This window comes from Mesoplodon mirus (assembly GCF_964341445.2).
Source record: "Mesoplodon mirus genome assembly, chromosome: 6".
Taxonomy (NCBI): Eukaryota; Metazoa; Chordata; class Mammalia; order Artiodactyla; family Ziphiidae; genus Mesoplodon; species Mesoplodon mirus.
Window position 1 is genome coordinate 80215627 of NC_138982.1, and position 20772 is coordinate 80236398.

General features: G+C 35.4%; 1 protein-coding gene across 6 annotated transcripts in view; it reads right to left on the minus strand.

The window, feature by feature from the left end:
- The window catches only part of STXBP5L (syntaxin binding protein 5L), a 416226-nt gene that overhangs the window by 218859 nt on the left and 176595 nt on the right, over window positions 1-20772 (minus strand). For all 6 annotated transcript variants that reach the window (XM_082624250.1, XM_082624249.1, XM_082624248.1 and 3 more), the window contains exon 9: window positions 15845-15968. In XM_082624250.1, the coding sequence (XP_082480376.1) occupies window positions 15845-15968 (124 nt within the window). The remainder of the gene's footprint in view (window positions 1-15844; window positions 15969-20772) is intronic.

The window sequence follows — 20772 nt, forward strand, 5'->3', positions numbered from 1 at the left end:
CTCTATCCTGGGACCAGTTGGGCCCCAGTACTACCACCAGTAGGTCATACAAGCTTTGGGACACCTCAGATACCATACCCAAATGTGTCGGGAACTGCCCCCCTAAATGATCTGAAACAAGCTCTGGGGTCCATGAGCCTTGCAGCCAGACTCTAGGTACCAGCTCTGCATGTCAGTAGACCAGCACTAACTTCAGCACCAGATTCATCCAACAGTTGGTGGTCAACAACCCCAGAGTCTCTGGTATCCTGGCTTCACCCACCCGTGAGCCAGCACTAGCCCTGGGGCCCCGTAGCGTTCTGCAACCAGCTGCCTCATGACCAGGCCCTGCTAAACACCAGCCAGCAGCATCCACACAAGGCAGGGCCTGGCAACCAACTGGACAAGAGGACAAACAAGCCTACCAGAGTGCCCACATAGTCAGCCCACCACAAAAGAAGGACCCACGCAGCCCTCTTAGGGGGAACCCATAGAGCATATACCTTGGGTGATGAGAGGGGAGTGCATTGCTGGGATGCATAGGGTGTCTTCTACAGAAGGTCACTTCTCCAAGGTCAAGAAATGTAACTAACATACCACATACATAAAAGTAAAAATAGCAACTTAGACAAAAATGAGATGGGAATGGAATATTTTCCAGATAAAGGAACAAGATAAAACCCCAGAAGAAGAACTAAGTGAAGTGGAGATAGAAGGCAATCTATCCAAGAAAGAGTCCAGAGTAACAATAATAAAGATGATCAAAGAACTCGAGAGTAGAATGAATGCACAGAGCAAGAAGTTAGAAGTTTTAACAGTGAGCTAGAAAATATAAAGAACACCCAAACAGAGATGAAGAATACAATAACTAAAATGAAAAATGCACTAGAAGGAATCAATAATAGACTAAATGATATAGAGGAATGGATCACTGAGCTGGAAGACAGAGTAGTGGAAAACACTGCTGCTGAACAGAAAAAACAAAAAATAATTAAAAGAAATGAGAACAGTTTAAGAGACCTCTGGGACAACATCAAGCACATCAATTATTTGCATTATATGGGTCCCAGAAGGAAAAGAGAGAGAGAAAGGGGCTGAGAACATATTTGAAGACATGATAGCTGAAAACTTCCCTAACCTGGGGAAAAAAACAGTCACCTACGTCCAGGAAGTACAGAGTCCTATACAGGATGAACCCAAAGAGGATCACACCAAGACATACTGTAATTAAAATGACAAAAATTAAAGATAAAGAGGGAATATTAAAAAGCAGCAAGGGAAAAGCAACAAATAACATACAGGGGAACTCCCATAAGTATATCAGCTGATTGTTCAGGAGAAAATATGCAGGCCAGAAAGGAGTGGCATGATACATTTAAGGTGATGAAAGTAAAAAAAACTACAACAAAGAATACTCTACCCAGGAAGGATCTCATTCAGATTTGATGGAGAAATCAAAAGCTTTACAGACAAGCAAAAGCTAAAGGAGTTCAGCTCCACCAAACCAGCATTACAACAAATGTTAAAGGAACATTTCATCTTCTCTAGGTGAAAAAGAAAAGGCCACAATTAGAAACAAGAAAATTACTAAATGAAAAAGCTCACCAGTAAAAGCAAACATACAGTAAAGGTAGGAAATCATTCACACACACAGTTAGTAGGGAGGTTAAAAGATGAAAGTAGTTAAATCACCTATATCCAAAATAAACAGTTAAGGGATATACAAAACAATTAGATGTAAAATATGATATCAAAAACAGTAATCATGAGTGGAGGGGAGTACGAATGCAAGGTTTTTAAAATGCATTTGAAAGTAAGAGATCAGCAACTTAAAACAATCACGTGTATATATACATATATATATAGAGAGAGAGATTGGTATAGAAAAACTTCATGGTAACCGCAAATCAAAAAGCAATGAAAGATATATACACAAAAAAGAAAAAAGAATCCAAACATAACACTAAAGATAGTCATCAAATCACAAGAAAAGAGAAAAGAAGAAGAAAGGGGGAATAAAGCTACAAAAACAAACCCAAAACAATTTACAGAATGGCAATAAGAACATAAAAATTGATAATTACCTTAAACATAAATGGACTAAATGCTCCAACCAAAAGACATAGGATGACAACGGAAATTAACACAACATTATAAATCAACTATACTTCAATAAAAAAAAATTCAGGGGCTTCCCTGGTGGCGCAGTGGTTGAGAGTCCGCCTGCCGATGCAGGGGACACGGGTTCATGCCCCAGTCCGGGAAGATCCCACATGCCGCAGAGCAGCTGGGCCCGTGTGCCATGGCCACTGAGCCTGCGCGTCCAGAACCTGTGCTCCACAGCGGGAGAGGCCACAACAGTGAGAGGCCCGCGTACCGCAAAAAAAAAAAAAAAAAATCCAGATGGCTGAATGGTTACACAAACAAGACCCATACATATACTGCTTATGAGAGACCCACTCCAGATCTAGAGACACATACAGAAAGTGAGGGGATGGAAATAAGTATTCTATACCAATGGTAATCTAAAGAATGCTGAAGTAGTAATACTTATGTATGATAAAATATATGCTACATAATGATCAAGGAATCAATCCAAGAAGAAGATATAACAATTGTAAATATACATGCAGCCAACATAGGAGCACCTCAAAATATAAGGCAAATATTAACAGATATTGATATAAAAGGAGAAACTGACAGTAACACAAATAGAGTAGGGTACTTTAACTCCCCACTTACATCAATGGACAGATCATCCAGACAAGAAATTAGTAAGGAAACACAGGCCATAAATAACACACTAGACCAAATGAACTTAGATATTTACAGAGCATTCCATCCAAAAGCAGCAGAATACACATTCAAGTGCACATGGAACATTCTCCAGGACAGATCACATGCTAGGCCACAAAACAACCTTCAGTAAATGTAAGAAAACTGAAATCATATCAAACATCTTTTCCAATCACAATGTTGTGAAGACTAGAAATCAACTATAAGAAAAAATGCAAAAAACACAAACACGTGGATGCTAAACAATATGCTACTAAACAAGCAGTGGATCATTGAATAAATCAAAGAGGAAATTAAAAAAATACTGAGAGACAAATGAAAATGAAAGTGTGATGATCCAAATCCTATGGGATGCAGCAAAAGCAGTTCTAACAGGGAAATTTATAGTGATACAGGTTTACCTCAGGCAACAAGAAAAATCTCAAACAAGCAACCTAAACTTATGCCTATAGCAACTGGAAAAAGAAGAACAAACAAAACCCAAATTTAGTAGAAGAAAAAAAATCATAAAAAAAAAAAGAAATCATAAAGATCAGAGCAGAAATAAATGAAATGGAGACTAAAAAAACATAGAAAAGATCAATGAAACTAAAAGCTGGTTCTTTGAAAAGATAAACAAAATTGATAAATCCTTACCCAGACTCATCAGAAAAAAAGGTAGAGGGCCAACCCAAATCAATAAAACCAGAAATGAAAAAGGAGAAGTTATAACCGACACCACAGACATACCAGGTATCATAAGAGACTACTATGAACAACCATATGCCAATAAAATGGACAACCTAGGAGAAATGGACAAATTCTTAGAAAGGCACACTCTCCCAAGACTGAACCAGGAAGAAAAAGAAAATATAAACAGACCAATGACCAGTAATGAAATTGAATCATTAATTTAAAATTCCCAACACACAAAAGTTCAGGACAAACTAACTTCACAAGTGAATTCTACCAAACATTTAGAGAAAAGTTAGTACATATCCTTCTCAAACTATTACAAAAATTGCAGAGGAAGGAACACTTCTGAACTCATTCTATGAGGTCACCATCACCTTGATACCAAAACCAGACCAAGATATCACAAAAAAAGAAAATTACAGGCCAATATCACTGATGAACATAGATGCAAAGATCCTCAACAGAATACTATCAAACTGAATCCAACAATACATTAAAAGAATCACACACCATGAAAAATGGGATTTATCCCAGGGATAAAAATTTTTCAATATCTGCAAATCAATCAATGTGATACACCACATCAACATATTGAAGAATAAAAACCATATGATCATCTCAATAGATGCAGAAAGCTTTTGATAAAATTTAACATCAATTTATTATAAAAACTCTCTAGAAAGAGGACACAGAGGAAACACACCTCAACATAATAAAGGCCATATTTGAGAAACCCACAGTTAACATCATAATCAATGGTAAAAAGCTGAAAGCATTTCCTCTAAGATAGGAACAAGAAAAGGATGTCCATTCTCGCCACTTTTATTCAACATAGTTGTGGAAGTCCTAGCCATAGCACTCATATAAGAAAAAGAAACAAAAGAATCCAAATCGGAAAGGAAGACATAAAAGTATCCCTGTTTGCAGATGACATGATATTATACATAGAAAATTCAAAAGATGCCACCAAAAAAATTATCAGTGCTCATCAATGAATTCAGTAAAGTTGCAGGATGAAAAATCAATATACAGAAATTTGTTTCATTTCTGTACACTAACAATGGACTCTCAGAAAGAGAAATTAAGGAAATAATCCCATTTACCATGAAATCAAAAAGAGTAAAAATCCTAGGGATAAACCTACCTAGGGAGGCAAAAGACCACTATGCCAAAACCTGTAAGAATCTGATGAAAGAAACTGAAGAAGACACAAACAGATGGAAAGATATACTGTGTTCTTGGATTGGAAGAACGAATATTGTGAAAATGACCATAATACCCGAGGCAATCTACAGATTCAATGCAATCTCTATCAAATTACCAATGGCATTTTTCATAGAACTGGAACAAATAATTTAAAAATTTGAATGGAAATACAAAACACCCTGAATAGCCAAAGAAATCTTGAGAAAGAAAAATGGAGCTGGAGGAATCAGGCTCCCTGACTTCAGACTATACTACAAAGGTAAAGTAATTACAACAGTATGGTACTGTCACAAAAACAGACACATAGATCAGTGGAACACGACAGAGTCCAGAAATAAACTGATGCACTTATGGTCAGTTAATCTATGACAAGGAGGCAAGAATATACAATAAAGAAAAGACAGTCTCTTCAATAAGTGGTGCTGAGAAAACTGGACAGCCACCTGTAAAAGAATGGAATTAGAACATTCTCTAACACCATATACAAAAATAATTTCAAAATGAATTAAAGACCTAAATTTAAGACCAGATACTATAAAACTCCTAGAAAAAAAAAAAGAACACTCTGTGACATAAATTGCAGCACTTTTTTTTTTTTTGGATACAACTCCTAAAGTAAATAAAACAAAAAAATAAACAATTGTGACCTAATCAAACTTAAAAGCTTCTGCACAGCAAAGGAAATCATCAACAAAACAAAAAGACAAACTACTGAATGGGGAAAAAATATTTACAAATTACATGGCTGATAAGGGATTAAGAGCCAACATGTATAAGTACTTCATACAACTCAACATTGAAAAAACAAACAACCTGATTAAAAATTGGGCAGAAGAACTGAACAGACATTTATCCAAAGAAGACATACAGATGGCCAATAGGCACATGAAAAGTTCAACATCACTAATCATCAGGGAAATGCAAATCGAAACCACAATGAATTATCATCTCACACCTGTCAGAATGGCTATCATCAAAAAGAACACAAATAACAAATGTTGATGAGGATGTGGAAAAAAGGGGACCCTTGTATACTGTTGGCGGGAATATAAAGTGGTGTAGCCACTGTGGAGAACAGTATGGAGTTTTCTTAAAAAACTAAAAATAGAACTACCATATGACCCAGCAATTCCACTCCTGGGTATTTATCTGAAAAAAACAAAAACACTAATTTGAAAAAGTACATGCACTCCAACATTCATATCCGCATAATTCACAATAGCCAAAATATGGAAGTGAACTACGTGTCCATCAACAGATGAATCGATAAAGATGTGGTACACACACACACACACACACAATGAAATACTACTCAGCTATAAAAAAAAATTAAATTTTGCCATTTGCAGCAACATGGATGGACTTGGAGGGCATTGTGCTAAGTGAAATAAGTCAGACAGAGAAAGACAAATATTGTGTGATATCACTTATATGTGAAATCTAAACAATGCAATAAACCAGTGACTATAATAAGAAAGAAGCACTCTCACAGATACAGAGAACAAACTAGTGGTTTCCAGCGGGGAGAAGAGGATGAGGGGCAATATAGGGATAGGGGAGTGGGAGGCACAAACTATTGGCTATAAGATAGCTCAAGGATATACTGTACAACACAAGTAATACAGCCAATATTTTTAAATAATTGTAAATGGAAAATAACCTTTAAAAATTATATAACATTAAAAAAAATTTAATAAAGTAAACGAAAAAAATAGCTGGGGGAAATCAAGATGGTAGAGTAGGAAGACATGGAGCTCACCTCCCACAACAAACACATCAAAATATATCTACAAATGGAACAGTACTCATGCAAAGATAACTGGAAGCTGGCAGAAGAACTCCTTTACAACCAAAGTTACAAGACAAATCTCCACATAACCAGGTAGGTTGGGGGAACAAAGGCTTTGGGTCAGGACCTCCATCCTTGGCAAGAATCTGTAAGGAAGAAAATGTCTGCATGGGCAGACCTTTACCCTAGGGAGCTAGCAAGTGGAGCCACAATCTGAGCATCCCAGCCCTGGGGTCCGGATGGAGTAGAAAACCCTCTTGCCTGCTGACAAACAGAAGGGCTAGAGAAGTCTAGACTCTAATGATGGCTTGCTAACAATTAGCGCAGAGACAGCCTTGCATTGGCGGCTGCCACCTTGCTGCATTTCCCAATCCAAAGGGGCAAACACCCCAGCCCCGCTCACTCCACAACACAGCCTGGCACAAGATCTGGGCAAAGACTCAGCCTAGGTATGCAGAGACAGCCCAGAAGGCCCGGGTGATATCTGGGTGGAGCCCTGGAGGCCACTGTAATTGCAGGCATGGAGCAGTACCACAGGAGTGCACTGCAGCTAAGCACTGAATCTTGGGTAGATAGGCCCTGGGAGAGGACTCATCCAAAAATTAAGAGACAGCGCTGATGGCCTTCGGTGTGAGTTGGGTGGAGACAGCCATTGTCAGCAGGCTCAGGAGTATGCAGTGGTTCCTCTCCCAGTGAGAGCGCCCCAGCTCCACCCACTCCATACCACAACTTAGCTCTAGTTCTGGGAGAAGACTGCCACAGTAGCAGCCCAGATCTCAGGTGGCACATGAGCCACCTCAATTCCTGCCACCACAATGCACCAACCCTGAGACTCAGCCTACTCTAAATGACAGCCTAGCACTAGATCTGGGATGTACACAACAGAGAAAAGGAAGCAACCTTGTGCTGCTTCTGGGCAGACGTCTACACAGGCAGCACATAGGTCTCTGTGACTGTATGTGCCTCACTTGCTTTCAGTGATCACCTCTTTGGGGCAGGGCAAATACTCAAGGGCAACAGAGCCTGACAGAACCCAAACCTTAGGGCTTCTACTCCAACTACTGGGAAGCAAACTCTGCCCCTTGTGGGGCAGCCACAGGCACAGAGGAGAGAGGAAGCCCTACCTCACATCCTCCACAGGCTCTAGATACTATAACACCAACCACACCCTCTATCAAAAGGATAACGGCCAGCACACCCTGAGGTAAGATGGGGCCGGTGTCCATACTGAAACCAGCTCTCACACCAAAAAACAGTGGACACGCACAGTCTCCAAAGCAACAATCCCACATAAAAACACCCCTTCAAGACCGCAGTAGAAATATGTTTCCCCTAAATTCATAGAGACAGAGAAAGTTAAGTAAAATGAAAAGGCAGAAGAACTACTCCCAATTAAAACAAGAAAAATCCCCTGAAAAAACAAATAATGAAACAGATCTCACCAGTCTACTAGACCCTGAGCTCAAAAAGGTGACAATAAAAATGCTGAGTGAGAAAGATTATTGATAGAAATGCAGATCACTGTAACAAGGAACTAGAAGTTATAAAGGTGAACCAATCAAAAATAGACAATTTGATTGCTGAGATTAAAAGCAATCTAGAAGCAATGAATAGCTGACTAAATGACACAGAAGAACAAATAAGTGATATGGAAGATAGAATAATGGAAATCACCCTATCATGCAGAAAGACAAATTTTTTAAAAAAGCAACATGTAAGATCTATGGGATAATATAAAACATGCCAACCATAATAGGGGTTCCAGAAAGAGGAGAGAGAGAGAAGGGGATCAAAAATGTATTTGAAAAAAGTATGGCTGATAATTTCCCAAACCTAAAGAAGGAAACAGATATCGGGTACAGGAAGCACAGAGGGTCCTGAACAAGATGACCCAAACAGATCCACACCAAGACATATCACAATTAAAACGGCTAAAGTTAAAGAGAGGATTCTAAAGGTAGCAAGAGAAAAACAAATAGTCAGTTACAAGGGAACCCCCATAAGAATATCAGCTGATTTCTCTGAAGAAACTTTGCAGGCCAGAAGGGAGTGGCATGATAGATTCAAAGTTCTGAAAGGGAAAACCCTGCAACCTAGGATACTCTACCCAGCAAAATTATTATTTACAGTAGAAGGAGAGATAAAGAATTTCTCAGACAAGCAAAAACTAAAAGAATATAGCAGTACTAAAGCTACCCTAAAAGAAATATTGAATGGTCTTCTCTAAATGGAAAAGAAGCAAGAATCTATAGGAAAAGGAAAATCCCAACAGGAAAGGCAAATATATACTAAGGTTTGAAGATCACTTAAATAAGCCAGTACACAGATTAAAAAACAATCCAAAAAAATTATAAAAACAATTATAATTCCAACACATAATAAAAGGACAAGCATGAAGATGTAAAATATGACATCAAAATCCAAAAATGTGGGGAAGGGGAAAAAATGTAGATCTTTTACAACATGTTTGAACACGAATGACTATCAGTTTAAAGCAAGTAGATATAGTTATGGGTCAACATACTTGAACTCCACAGTAACCACAAATCAAAAATATACAACAGATTCACAGAAACCAAAGAGAAAGAAATGCAAGTATATTACAAAGAAAAATAATCAAACCATAAAAGGAAAAACAAAAAGAATAAACAAAGAAAATTACAAAATCAACTTGAAAACAAGGAATAAAATGACAATACATACCTACCTATCAATAATTGCTTTAAGTGTCCGTGGAATAAATGCTCTGATCAAAACACATGGAGTGGCAAAGTTGATAAAAAATAAATAACACAAGAGCCTACCATATGCTGCCTACTAGAGATTCACTTCAGGGCTAAAGACAGAGACTGAAAGTGAGGGGATGGAAAACGATATTTCATGCAAATGGAAATGAGAAGAAAGAGATGGTAGCAATACTCATACCAGGCAAAATGGACTTTAAAACAACGTCATAACAAAGACAAAGAAGGGAATTATATAATGATAACAGAATCAACATAAGAAGAGGATATTACACACATCAACATATAAGCACATAATACAGGCACACCTAAATATATAAAACAAATACTAAGAGACATAAAGGAAGAAATTTACAGGAATACAATAATAATAGGAGAAGTTAACAGCCCACTGACATCAATGGACAGATCATGCAGACAGAAAATCAATAAAGCAATACAGGTCCCAAATGACACAAGAGACCAGTTGGACTTAGTTTATATCTACAGGACACTACATCCAAAAAAAATAGAATACACATTATTTTCAAGTGTTTATGGAACACTCTCTAGGATAGAGCACATATTAGCTCACAAAACAAAGTCTCAACAAATTTAAGAGGACAGAAATTATTTCAAGCATCTTTTCTGACCACAACAGTATAAACCAGAAATAAACAATACAAAGAAAAATGGAAAAATAAGAAATATATGGAGATGAAACAACATGCTACTAAAAAAACCGATGGGTCAATGATGAAATGAAAGAAGAAATCAGAAAACACCTCAAGACAAATAGCAATGAATACAGAACCTTACAAAATCTATGGGATTCAGCAAAAGCATTTCTAAGAGGGCAGTTCATACTGATACAGCTCTTCCTCAAGAAACAAGAAAAATCTCAACCAGCCTAACTGACCACCTATAAAAGAATTAGAAAAAAAGAACAAAAAAGCCTAAAGTTACCAGAAAGAAAGAAATAATAAAGATCAGAGAAGAAATAAAGATTTAAAAAATAACAGAGAAGAGCAATGAAACCAAGAGCTGTTTTTTTGAAAAATAAACAAAATTGACAATTCACTAGCCAAGGTCACAAAGAAGAAAAGAAACAGGACCCAAATAAACAAAATAAGAAATGAAAGAGGATAGCACAGAAATACAAACATCATAAGAAAATACTATGAACAACTATTATATGCCAAAAACTAGACAACTTAGAAAAAATGGACAAGTTCCTAGAAACATACAGCCTGCCAAAAGTGAGTCAAGAAGAAACAGATAATGTGAACAGACCAATCACTAGAAGTAAAATAGAATCTGTAATTTAAAAAAAAAAAAGAAATTTGGGACTTCCCTGGTGGTCGAGTGGCAAAGAATCCACCTTACAATGCAGGGGACAGGGGTTTGATCCCTGGTCAAGGAACTAAGATCCCACATGCCACGGGGCAACTAAGTCTGCATGTCACAACTACTGAGCTCATGTACCTCAATGAGAGAGCCCACGTGCTGCAAACTACAGAGCCCACTCGCCCTGGAGCCTGCGCACCACAACTAGAGAGAGAAAACCCGCACGCCACAACTAGAGAGAAGCCTACGTGCAGCAACAAGAGACAGGCCCATGCACCATGATGAAGAGCCCACATGCCTCAATGAAGGTCCCGAGTGCTGCAACTAAGACCCGATGCAACCAAAAATAAATAAATAAATAATGAATAAGTCTTAAAAAAAAAAATTCCCTGCAAATAGAAGTCCAGTACTGGACAGCTTCACTGGGGAAATCTACCAAACATACAAAGAAGAACTTATTCCTATCCTTTTCAAACTATTCCAAAAAATTTAAGAGAATGGAACACTCTCTAATTCATTCTATAAGGCCACCATCACCCTGATATCAAAACCAAACAAATACACTAAAAAAAATGAAAGAAAGAAAAGAAAAGAAAATTAGAGGCCAATATCTCTGATGATTATAGACGTGAAAATCCCCAACAAAATATTAGCAAATCAAATCCAACAATACATAAAAAGGATCATACACCACGATCAAGTTTGTTTTATTCCAGGGTCATGAGGATTGTTCAATATTCACAAACCAATCAATGTGATATACCACATTAACAAAAGAAAAAATAAAAATCACATCATAATCTCAACAGACACATAAAAAGCATTTGGCAAAATTCAACATCCATTCATAATAAAAACTCTCATCAAAGCGGGTATAAGGAACATATCTCAACATAATAAAGGCCATTTACACCAAACACAGAGCCAATATAATACTCAACAGTGAAAGGCTGACAGACTTCCTGCTAAACTCAGGAGCAAGACAAGGATGTTCACTCTCACCACTTCTATTTAACATAGTATTGGAAGTCCTAACCTAACCACAGCAATAAGAAACTAGAAAGGAAGTGGTAAAACTGTCACTCTATGCAGATGACATGGTACTCTATGTAGAGAGCCCTAAAGTTTCCACACAGAAACTATTAGAACTAATAAAAGAAGTCAGCAAGGTAGCAGAATACAAGATTAATATACATAAATCTGTTGTATTTCTTTACATTAAGAATGAAATGCCAGAAAGAGACAGTAACAGAAAAATCCTGTTTAAAATTGCATCAAAAATATAAAATACCTAGGGATAAACTTAACCAAGGAGGTGAAAGACCTTACACTGAAAACTATAAAACATTGATAAAGGAAACTAAAAGTGATTTTAAAAAGGGAAATATATTCCATGCTCTTGGATTGGAAGAATTAATATTGTTAAAACTGGCCATACTACCCAAAGCAAACTACAGATTTAATGCAATCTTTATCAAAATATCCATGACATTTTCACAGAACTAGATCAATCCTAAAATGTATATGGAACTACAAAAGGCCCAGAATTGCCAAAGCAATTCTGAGGAAAAAGTACAAAGCTGAAGGTATAACCCTTACAGACTTCAGAAAAAGCTACAGTCATCAAGTGGTACTTGCACACACTAAAAAAGGCACATAGATCAATGGAACAGGACAGAGAGCCCAGAAATAAACCCACAACTTATGGTCAATTAATCTATGAGAAAGGAGGCAAGAATATACAATGGAGAAAAAAGAGTCTCTTCAGCAAGGGGTGCTTGGAAAGCTGGACAGCTACATATAAATCAATGAAATTTGAACACTTCCTCACACCAGATGCAAAAATAAACTCAAAATGGTTTAAAGACTCAAATACAAGACTTGACACCATAAAACTCCCAGAACAGAACATAGGCAAAATATTCTCTGATATAAATCGTAGCAATATTATCTTAGATCAGTCTCCCAAGGCAAAAGAAATCCAAGCAAAAATAAACAAATGGCACTTAATCAAACGTAAAAGCTTTTACAGAGTAAAGGAAACCATCAACAAAATAAAAAGACAACCTACAAAATGGGAGAAAATATTTGTAAATGATGCAACTGACAAGGGGTTAATATCCAATATATACAAGCAGCTCATATAACTCAATATCAAAAAAAACCCAATCAAAACATGGGCAAAAACCTAAATAGACATTTTTCCAAAGACATACAGATAGTTAACAGGCACATGAAAAGATGCTCAACATTGCTAATTATTAGAGAAATGCAAGTCAAAACCACAATGAGTTATCACCTCATACTAGTTAGAATGGTTATCATCAAAATGTCTACAAATAATATATGCTGGAGAGGATGTGGAGGAAAGGGAACCCTTGTATGTTGTTGGAAGGAATGTAAATTGATGCAGCCATTATGGAAAATAGTATGGAGGTTCTTCAAAAAACTAAAAATAGAGCTACCCATATGATCCAACAATCCCACTCCTGGGTATATATCCAGAAAAAAATGAAAACTCTAATTTGAAAAGATACATGCACTGCAATGTTCATAGCAGCACTATTTACAATAGCCGAGACATGGAAACAACCTAAATGTCCACCAACAGATGAATCGGTAAAGAAGATGTGGTATATAAATACAATGGAATATTAATCAGCCATAAAAAAGAATGAAATATTGTCATTTGAAGCAACATGGATGGACCTAGAGAATATTATACTTAGTGAAGTAAGTCAGACAGAGAAAGACAAATACTATGTGATATCACTTATATGTGGAATCTAAAAAATAATCTATATACAAAACAGAAACAGACTTATAAATATAAAAAACAAATTTATGGTTACCAAAGGGGAGGGAGGTGGGGAGGGACAAATTACATGTATTGGATTAACAGATATAAACTACTATACATAAAATAGATAAGCAACAAGGATTTACTGTATCAAACAGTGAATTATATTCAGTATCTTGTAATAACCTATGCTGGAATATAATCTGAAAAAAAAAAACCTGAATCACTACACTGTACACCTGAAACTAACAAAACATTGTAAGTTAACTATACATCAATAAAAAAATACTTAAAGAGTATTCAAAGCAAAAATTGTAACATGTATTTAGATATAATACATGATAACTGTTGCATGAAGGACAATGGGCGAAGATAAATAAATATATGTGGTTGTGAAATTTCTACATTTTATGTAAAGTGTTACAATTAACCCTAATAGAATATGGAAAGTTAAGGAAGTACAATATATTGTAATCCCTAGAGCAACAGATTAAAAAGAATATGTGAAGATAAATTACCTATATGTAAATTCAAATGGAATCATAATAAAAACTTTCAAATAATCCAAAAGAAGGCAAAAAGGGGAGATAAAAGGAACAAAAAATGATAGGACCAACAAAAAAACAAATAATAAACTGGTATACCTAAATCCAATCCCATCAGTAATTATATTTAATATTAATGGACTAAACACTCCAACTAAGTTATGTAAGACTGAATAAAAAAGCAAGACCCAACTCTATGTTCTCTACAGGAGACATGATAGATACCTAACAATAAAACCTTAAAATACATGAAACAAAAAAGTACAGAATTAAAGTGAAAAGTAGACAATTCTATAATCATTAAATTTTAATACCGCTTTCTCAGAAATTGATTCCTAGTCAAACACCAGTTAAAGCACAGAATATCTGATAAACGATATCAGCCACATTTAGCTATTTGGTTTTTAGAGTATAAAAACAAAAATGAATAGAATTACAAGGAAAATATTCATAACAGATATTTTAACTTACTTCTCTAAGAATTGAAAAATCCACCAACCAATAATAAAAAACAGTGAAGATTTCAACAGTACAAAGTAAAAATGAGAATTTCAAATTTGACTCAGATCATATGTGTGTGTGTGTGTGTGTGTATCTCACATCTATATAATGGATATTACTCAGCCATGTAAAAGAATGAAATTCTGCCATTTGCAACAACAGGGATGGCAGAATAGTACAGAGTACTATGCTAAGTTAAATAATTCAAAGAAAGACAAATACTCTGTTATCACTTATACGTGGAACCAAAAATAAAACAAAAACAAAACAGAAACAGACTCACAGATATAGAGAACAAACTAGTGGTTACCAGAGTAGAGAAGGAAGGGGGGAGGGGCGAATTAGGGGTATGAGATTAAGAGATACATATACATTTATTTTATATGTATAAAATAAATAAGCAATAAGGAATATTGTACAGCACAGGGAATTATAGCCATTATTTTGTAAAAACTTTAACTGGAGTGTAATCTATAAAAACATTGAAAAACTATGTTGTACACCTGAAACTGATATAAATAATATATCAACTGTACTTCTATTTAAATAAATAAATAAATAAAGCATCTCTAAGTAAGTTTTTAAATGTAAGGTAATCTCTAAGTAAACTGCTAAGGTAAATATTGCAACAGTTTAATCTTTTGCAGTGGAACATGCAACTGTGGTACAAAAAATGGCAAACCAACCCAAGTTGGAATAGTTCCATCTTTTGATTTATGGGTCACCCACTAAAAAAAATACCACTATTTTCTCAATGTGCAACTATAATAAACACTCAGAAACTATGAAATAGAATGTATTTGATTAACCTCTAGGTTTTGACCTCTTTATTCTTACAACCAATCAATGGTATGAGGTAAACACGAAACTCAGATCATCACCAATATTATGGAAAATAATATGGCCTCTGAATAAAAGATATTCATACATTTGAAATTTTTATTCTGCCTAGTTAGACAGATCCAACATAAATCCTAAATATCTCCTTTCAATGAGAAATATAATAAGATAAATACAACCTACGATAAAAACTATGTAGTCATAATTTAGTGGAATCAAATGGCAGAAATGGAAATAAATGGGAGAATTTAGAAAACAACAGACTCTAAAGCAGTATAGAAATTAGGTCCAAGAGTCAGATCTATAAAGTGCCATTCTCTCACTAGCTCCTTACCCCTTAAAATTCGTCAAATATCCTATATTAGCTCCTCTGCTTCGGGTACATAAACCATCAGTTATTCAATGTTTGGTATCAAAATTGAATAGGTATCACTTACAATGTAGGAAAGTTGATAGATAGGAGGAAGGGAAGTAGAGAAACTTTGGGTCATAATGTAGGGGTATGAAGGAGGTATAAAGGGGCATTTAGAATCAGAAGCTATGTCCTATTACCTCTTTCTAGTGATAATGATACCAACTTTCCTACTTCAAGTAACGGCACTGAATCTCCAGAGTTGATTTCTTTTGAAAGCATACATCTTACCATGTGGAATTGTGGTCTGGAAAGGACGACTTGGGCTTTTCAGGTTCCATAAAGTCAAGCTACCATCTGAATGGCTGCACATGAATTGTTTGCCCTCATGATGCCAATCAATTGAATGAATAGCCTAATGAAATAACAATTAAAAACAAGCAGAGGAGGGAAAAAGTTGATATATCATTCTATATTCCAAAGGAAAAATATTTTAACACAGAATTATTATAGCAATATCACTTAAGAAACATATGTAATTTTTCTGACCTAGGTCATACTACCTTTGGTTTCAACCTTCTATAGGCTTATAAAAGGCTACAAAAACCCACCTCCTAAGAAAAAGAAAAGTTAAGTAAATTTCATAGTATCATTAGATCCCAGAACTTTTTGTTGTAAATCCTAGGTCCTCCCCGTACCCTTTAATGCTTCTTTGAAAATTATTACACAGAAGTAAAAGAAAGGTTATCAGAAGATAATCTCTGGTGAGGTAGAAGCCTAGTTCCACTTAAAACAGCCAACTTAAAAGGTAGTTTACATAAGAGTTGCAATATGAGGGCTTACCACATGCCAGACCCCAGGGTAAGCAGTTTATGTACATTATCTCATTTAATCCTACAAAACAGATATTATGTTTTTCCAAATTACACGTGGTGAAATAGGCCTAGAAAGATTGAGATACTTGCTCAGGTTACACCACTCAAAGCCAGCATCTGACTACAAAACCCATATTTGGAATCACTGGACTATATTAACTCTAACATATACTATTTAAGTTGACTTAAAGCAAGAAGAGTTTAAAATTTTTGTATTTACAGATTCATTCTGTAGATGTGAATTAAATAAAATTAAAAAGTAATCATTACATTTTCCTAATTTGTTTTATTCCCAGTGGTTGCACAGTGTCTTGAATAAAGTAGGTACTCAAAAATCTGTTAAATGAATAAGTAATTAATGTTATTAAATATTTCCACACTCTTGGTATTCTTTCAAAATTAATAAAGTATATATGGAACATGGGTAATGTGCTAATAAGCAGAATGTGCTAGTAGGCATAAAAGTTGAACAGATAGGGCTTCCCTGGTGGCACAGTGGTTGGGAGTCCACCTGCCGATGTAGAGGACACAGGTTCGTGCCCCGGTCCGGGAAGATCCCCCATGCCGTGGAGCGGCTGCCCGTGAGCCATGGCCGCTGAGCCTGTGCGTCCGGAGCCTGTGCTCCGCAACGGGAGAGGCCACAACAGTGAGAGGCCACAACAGCTTACCGTAAAAAAGAAAAAAAAAAAGTTGAACAGATGTATATACAGCATGATCCTTTCCTTAAAAGAACTTAAACAACTGCGAGATAGGAAACATTTATACCAATATTAATAATACTTATTGTTTGGAACTTTTAACATTTAGTTTTTTAATCTATATTTATAAAACTAAGTTATGTATATATTTATTTTATACCAAACCTATACATATATACACACACACACACATATTTCCAAACAATAAGTATTGTTAGAGTTACAAATAAATGATGACTAGAACAATCATTAGACATATCAGAAATGAAATAGTATATGAGTGGACCTCAAGATAAGTAAGATTTGATTAATTGCAAAAGATACCATGACACACTGGACTTATGTTTTCTCTCACCCTGGTCTGTATTACTGGGCAGAGAAGACTTCTTTATTGCCAGGGTTCAGTAGAGGCAGTGAGAGGGAAAAAACGCTCTTCTTTGTCTTCTCCTCTGTGTATTTCTTCTCATTTTTTATGTGACTAAAGGGAAATGTCACTTCTTGCCTCCTCTACATGTTAACCTGGATGAACCTCAGTCAATTTAAAGTTCTCTCAGACTACTTTGCTATGAATGGTAGGCACAGAGCCCCAGCCCTAACCTTTCTTTCTAGCCCACTGAATTTCTGTCTACTGGAGAAGACAGATATAAAAATGATACATATAACATAAAACCAAGATCAGTACTATAAAAGAAGTATACTTATTGTACAGAAGAGTAGGCATGTAAAACCAACTTGTTATTAAAGAATAGGATGTCAACTAGTCCATCATTGAAGAGACTGAAGAGCTGGAATTTGAACTGACTTAATGGGTAAATATTCAATTTCTATTTATTTGATTATACCCCACTCTTTTCTTTAAAAGGGACCTTAAGCGCTTGCTGAAAAACCAAATATAATACAACTAATTAAAGAAAAAAAATTTTTAATGGAAAATAAACTCAGTGGCTGACTGAATTTCTTGTAAACAAAAAAGACAAAGGAAACCCAAAAAGCTAGGTAACAATCTGAAAAAAGGAAAAACAACAGTTAGTAAGGAATTAAAAGGTTATCCTCATGTCAGACTCTGAGAGATTTCTCTGTGAAAGATTATTTAAGAAATACTGATGTAATGAAACAAAAATTTCACAGCTAATGTGGAAGTAAAATTCATATGGTTATTTCTGAAAATGATCTTGGATTTCCAAAAGAAAACTCTGAATTTATCAGTGGTTATTTATCAAGTGGCTAGTTAGTCCAAATAGCTTTACAATAGCTAAATAATTAATAGAATTTTGATATGCATAAGAGGAAAGAATGGAGTTCATAATAAGGTATTAGCAGAAGCAAAGGCCTGGAGGTAGGAAGTAAATGGTATGTTTAGGAGATAGTGAGTAATATGTCTGAAGTGTGAGAAGTGTGTAGAAGGATGCAGTAAATTAAATTCAAGGGAAAAAGCACCAGGGCCTTAAACCTCCTGTCAAGGAATAAGACTTTGTACTGTTGACAATTGGGAGCCATTCAAAGGTTTTGAGGTAGAGAATTACCTGATCTGCTATGTCTTAAAATGATAATCTTGTTAGTGAAAGATATATTGAAAAGGTAAGATATCTGAGGAAATGTGATTAGTTAAAAGGCTATTATAAGTCTTTCAGGCAAAAGATAACATCCTCAACTAGGACACTGAATGTGGGAATGAAAAACCAGAAGAAATAAATGAGAGACAATATAAAAATTGGATCAAGAAGACAAAAGTGATTGCATATGATACATGAAGAAGAAAAAAGGGTCAAATATGACTCTGAGGGTTATAAATTAAAAATAACTAAGTCAAAATTGAAAAACTGAAAAAGAGGTTCAGACCTTTAAATACAAATTCGGTGCCAATGGAATATTCATCTGGACTTATAGATTATTAGATATTTGGATCTAGATCTCAGGAGAGAGGTAAGAGTTAAAGATATATGAATTTTTAATTTATCAGCATAATATAGGTAATATTGAAATGGTGGGAGGGGATATGAACATAAATGTAAACTGAAGGAGAAATGAAGAGAGGGTGAAGACGTAGAATCCTGAAGAGTATCTATAATGTAAAGGAGAGTTAAAGAAAGAACTAGTGATGGAGAAAGGAGGGGTGAAAAATGAGGTGGAAAAACACAAACAAGGGAAGAAACCATTTTAAGAAGGAAGGACTGATGTAAAGTCACAGGTTTAGTGAGGAACTTAAAAGACTAAGGAAGGGGTCACTGATCATTGGTGACTTATGAGAAACCATTTCAGGACAGATGATTTCAAAATATGAGACGTAAAGTGATGAGGAAAGTTTGAAAAGTTTGGTAGTAACATGAAGTATACAACTATCTTTATTAAAATGATAGGACATATAATTACGCATTAAAGTAAATCAATTTTATATATATTCATATAATTGTAAGTGTAAAGTGTAGTATTCTACTGACTTAAACATTGTTAATCTTTATTTAAACATTGCATTGCAAAATTACTTCCACTTACTTTTTAAAGTTAGAAACTTTCCTTCTACACTTTTTAAGGCCACAGGAAAACTAGCTGATTGAGCATTCTCATCTGGATTTCCATTTCAGCTGCTCCACTCTAGTTCCAACTGGCTAAATACAGAGATGGTATTTGGACTCTTATCTAACTGCTAGTCTTAAGAGAGGACGTGATCTTCATACTTATCTTTGTATTTTACGTACTTAACAAAAGGAAAACCCTAGCTTAGCTCTCTAGGACCTTCTTGCCTTATGATTCAAGGTGCCTTGTAAGTTGATCATAAAGAGCATAATTGTATGACATTGCTTGCTAGAGTATTGTTCACTAATCATGACCAAATTACCCAGCTGTTATATCATTTACTTCTGAATTCTTTGTCACCATGACAATAATCTTGTATATATCATAAAATCTTAGTTTGCCAGAACCACTAAGAAATGAATGGGGGGTGGGGTTATGGGATAGCCGAAGGCTTGTATCTTTAAGCACCAAAATTTAAATTTTACTTTTATAAGGGGATGGAAGAGGGCACGAAAAGAAACTGTTCTAAAAAAATGTGTTTTCCTTTCAAATTTATTTCTCTATTTATCTTAGTGTTGTCTTAAATTCTTTGGCACTCTTCCCATTTATTGCCTGGGTAATTCTAAACAGTGATTTTTGACCTGTATTTTCCTATCTCTCATCACTGTAACAATTTTTAATTTAATTGAGAGCCGAGATGATCACCTTTATTTCCATAGCTACAAGACATAATTTCCCTTTCTCACCTTTTGCCCCTAGCCTCACTCTTTTCACATTAGCTTCTTCTTCAGAAGGAAATAATAGCCTAGAGTCAATCTTCAAACAACTGAAGTATCAATTAAGAGACTATTCCTTGATAAGAGTTCACTGCTTTCTCTACATGAAAACCTAAAATCTCAATTCTGTATGATAAAACGTACTTCAAGATCTGATTTTATTATTAAGTATTACTATTTTAAAAATCTCTCTTTACTGTAAGAAGGCAAGTATTAGAAGATAAGGCCTTTCACACTGACTACTTAAACTTTCTGCCACAGAAAAACAATTTTCTAAAGATGTGAATAGTATCTATAGAGACCTTAAGGACAAAGAGGTTAAGAAATAAGCATAGAGCCTAAAGGAAAGAAAAAGA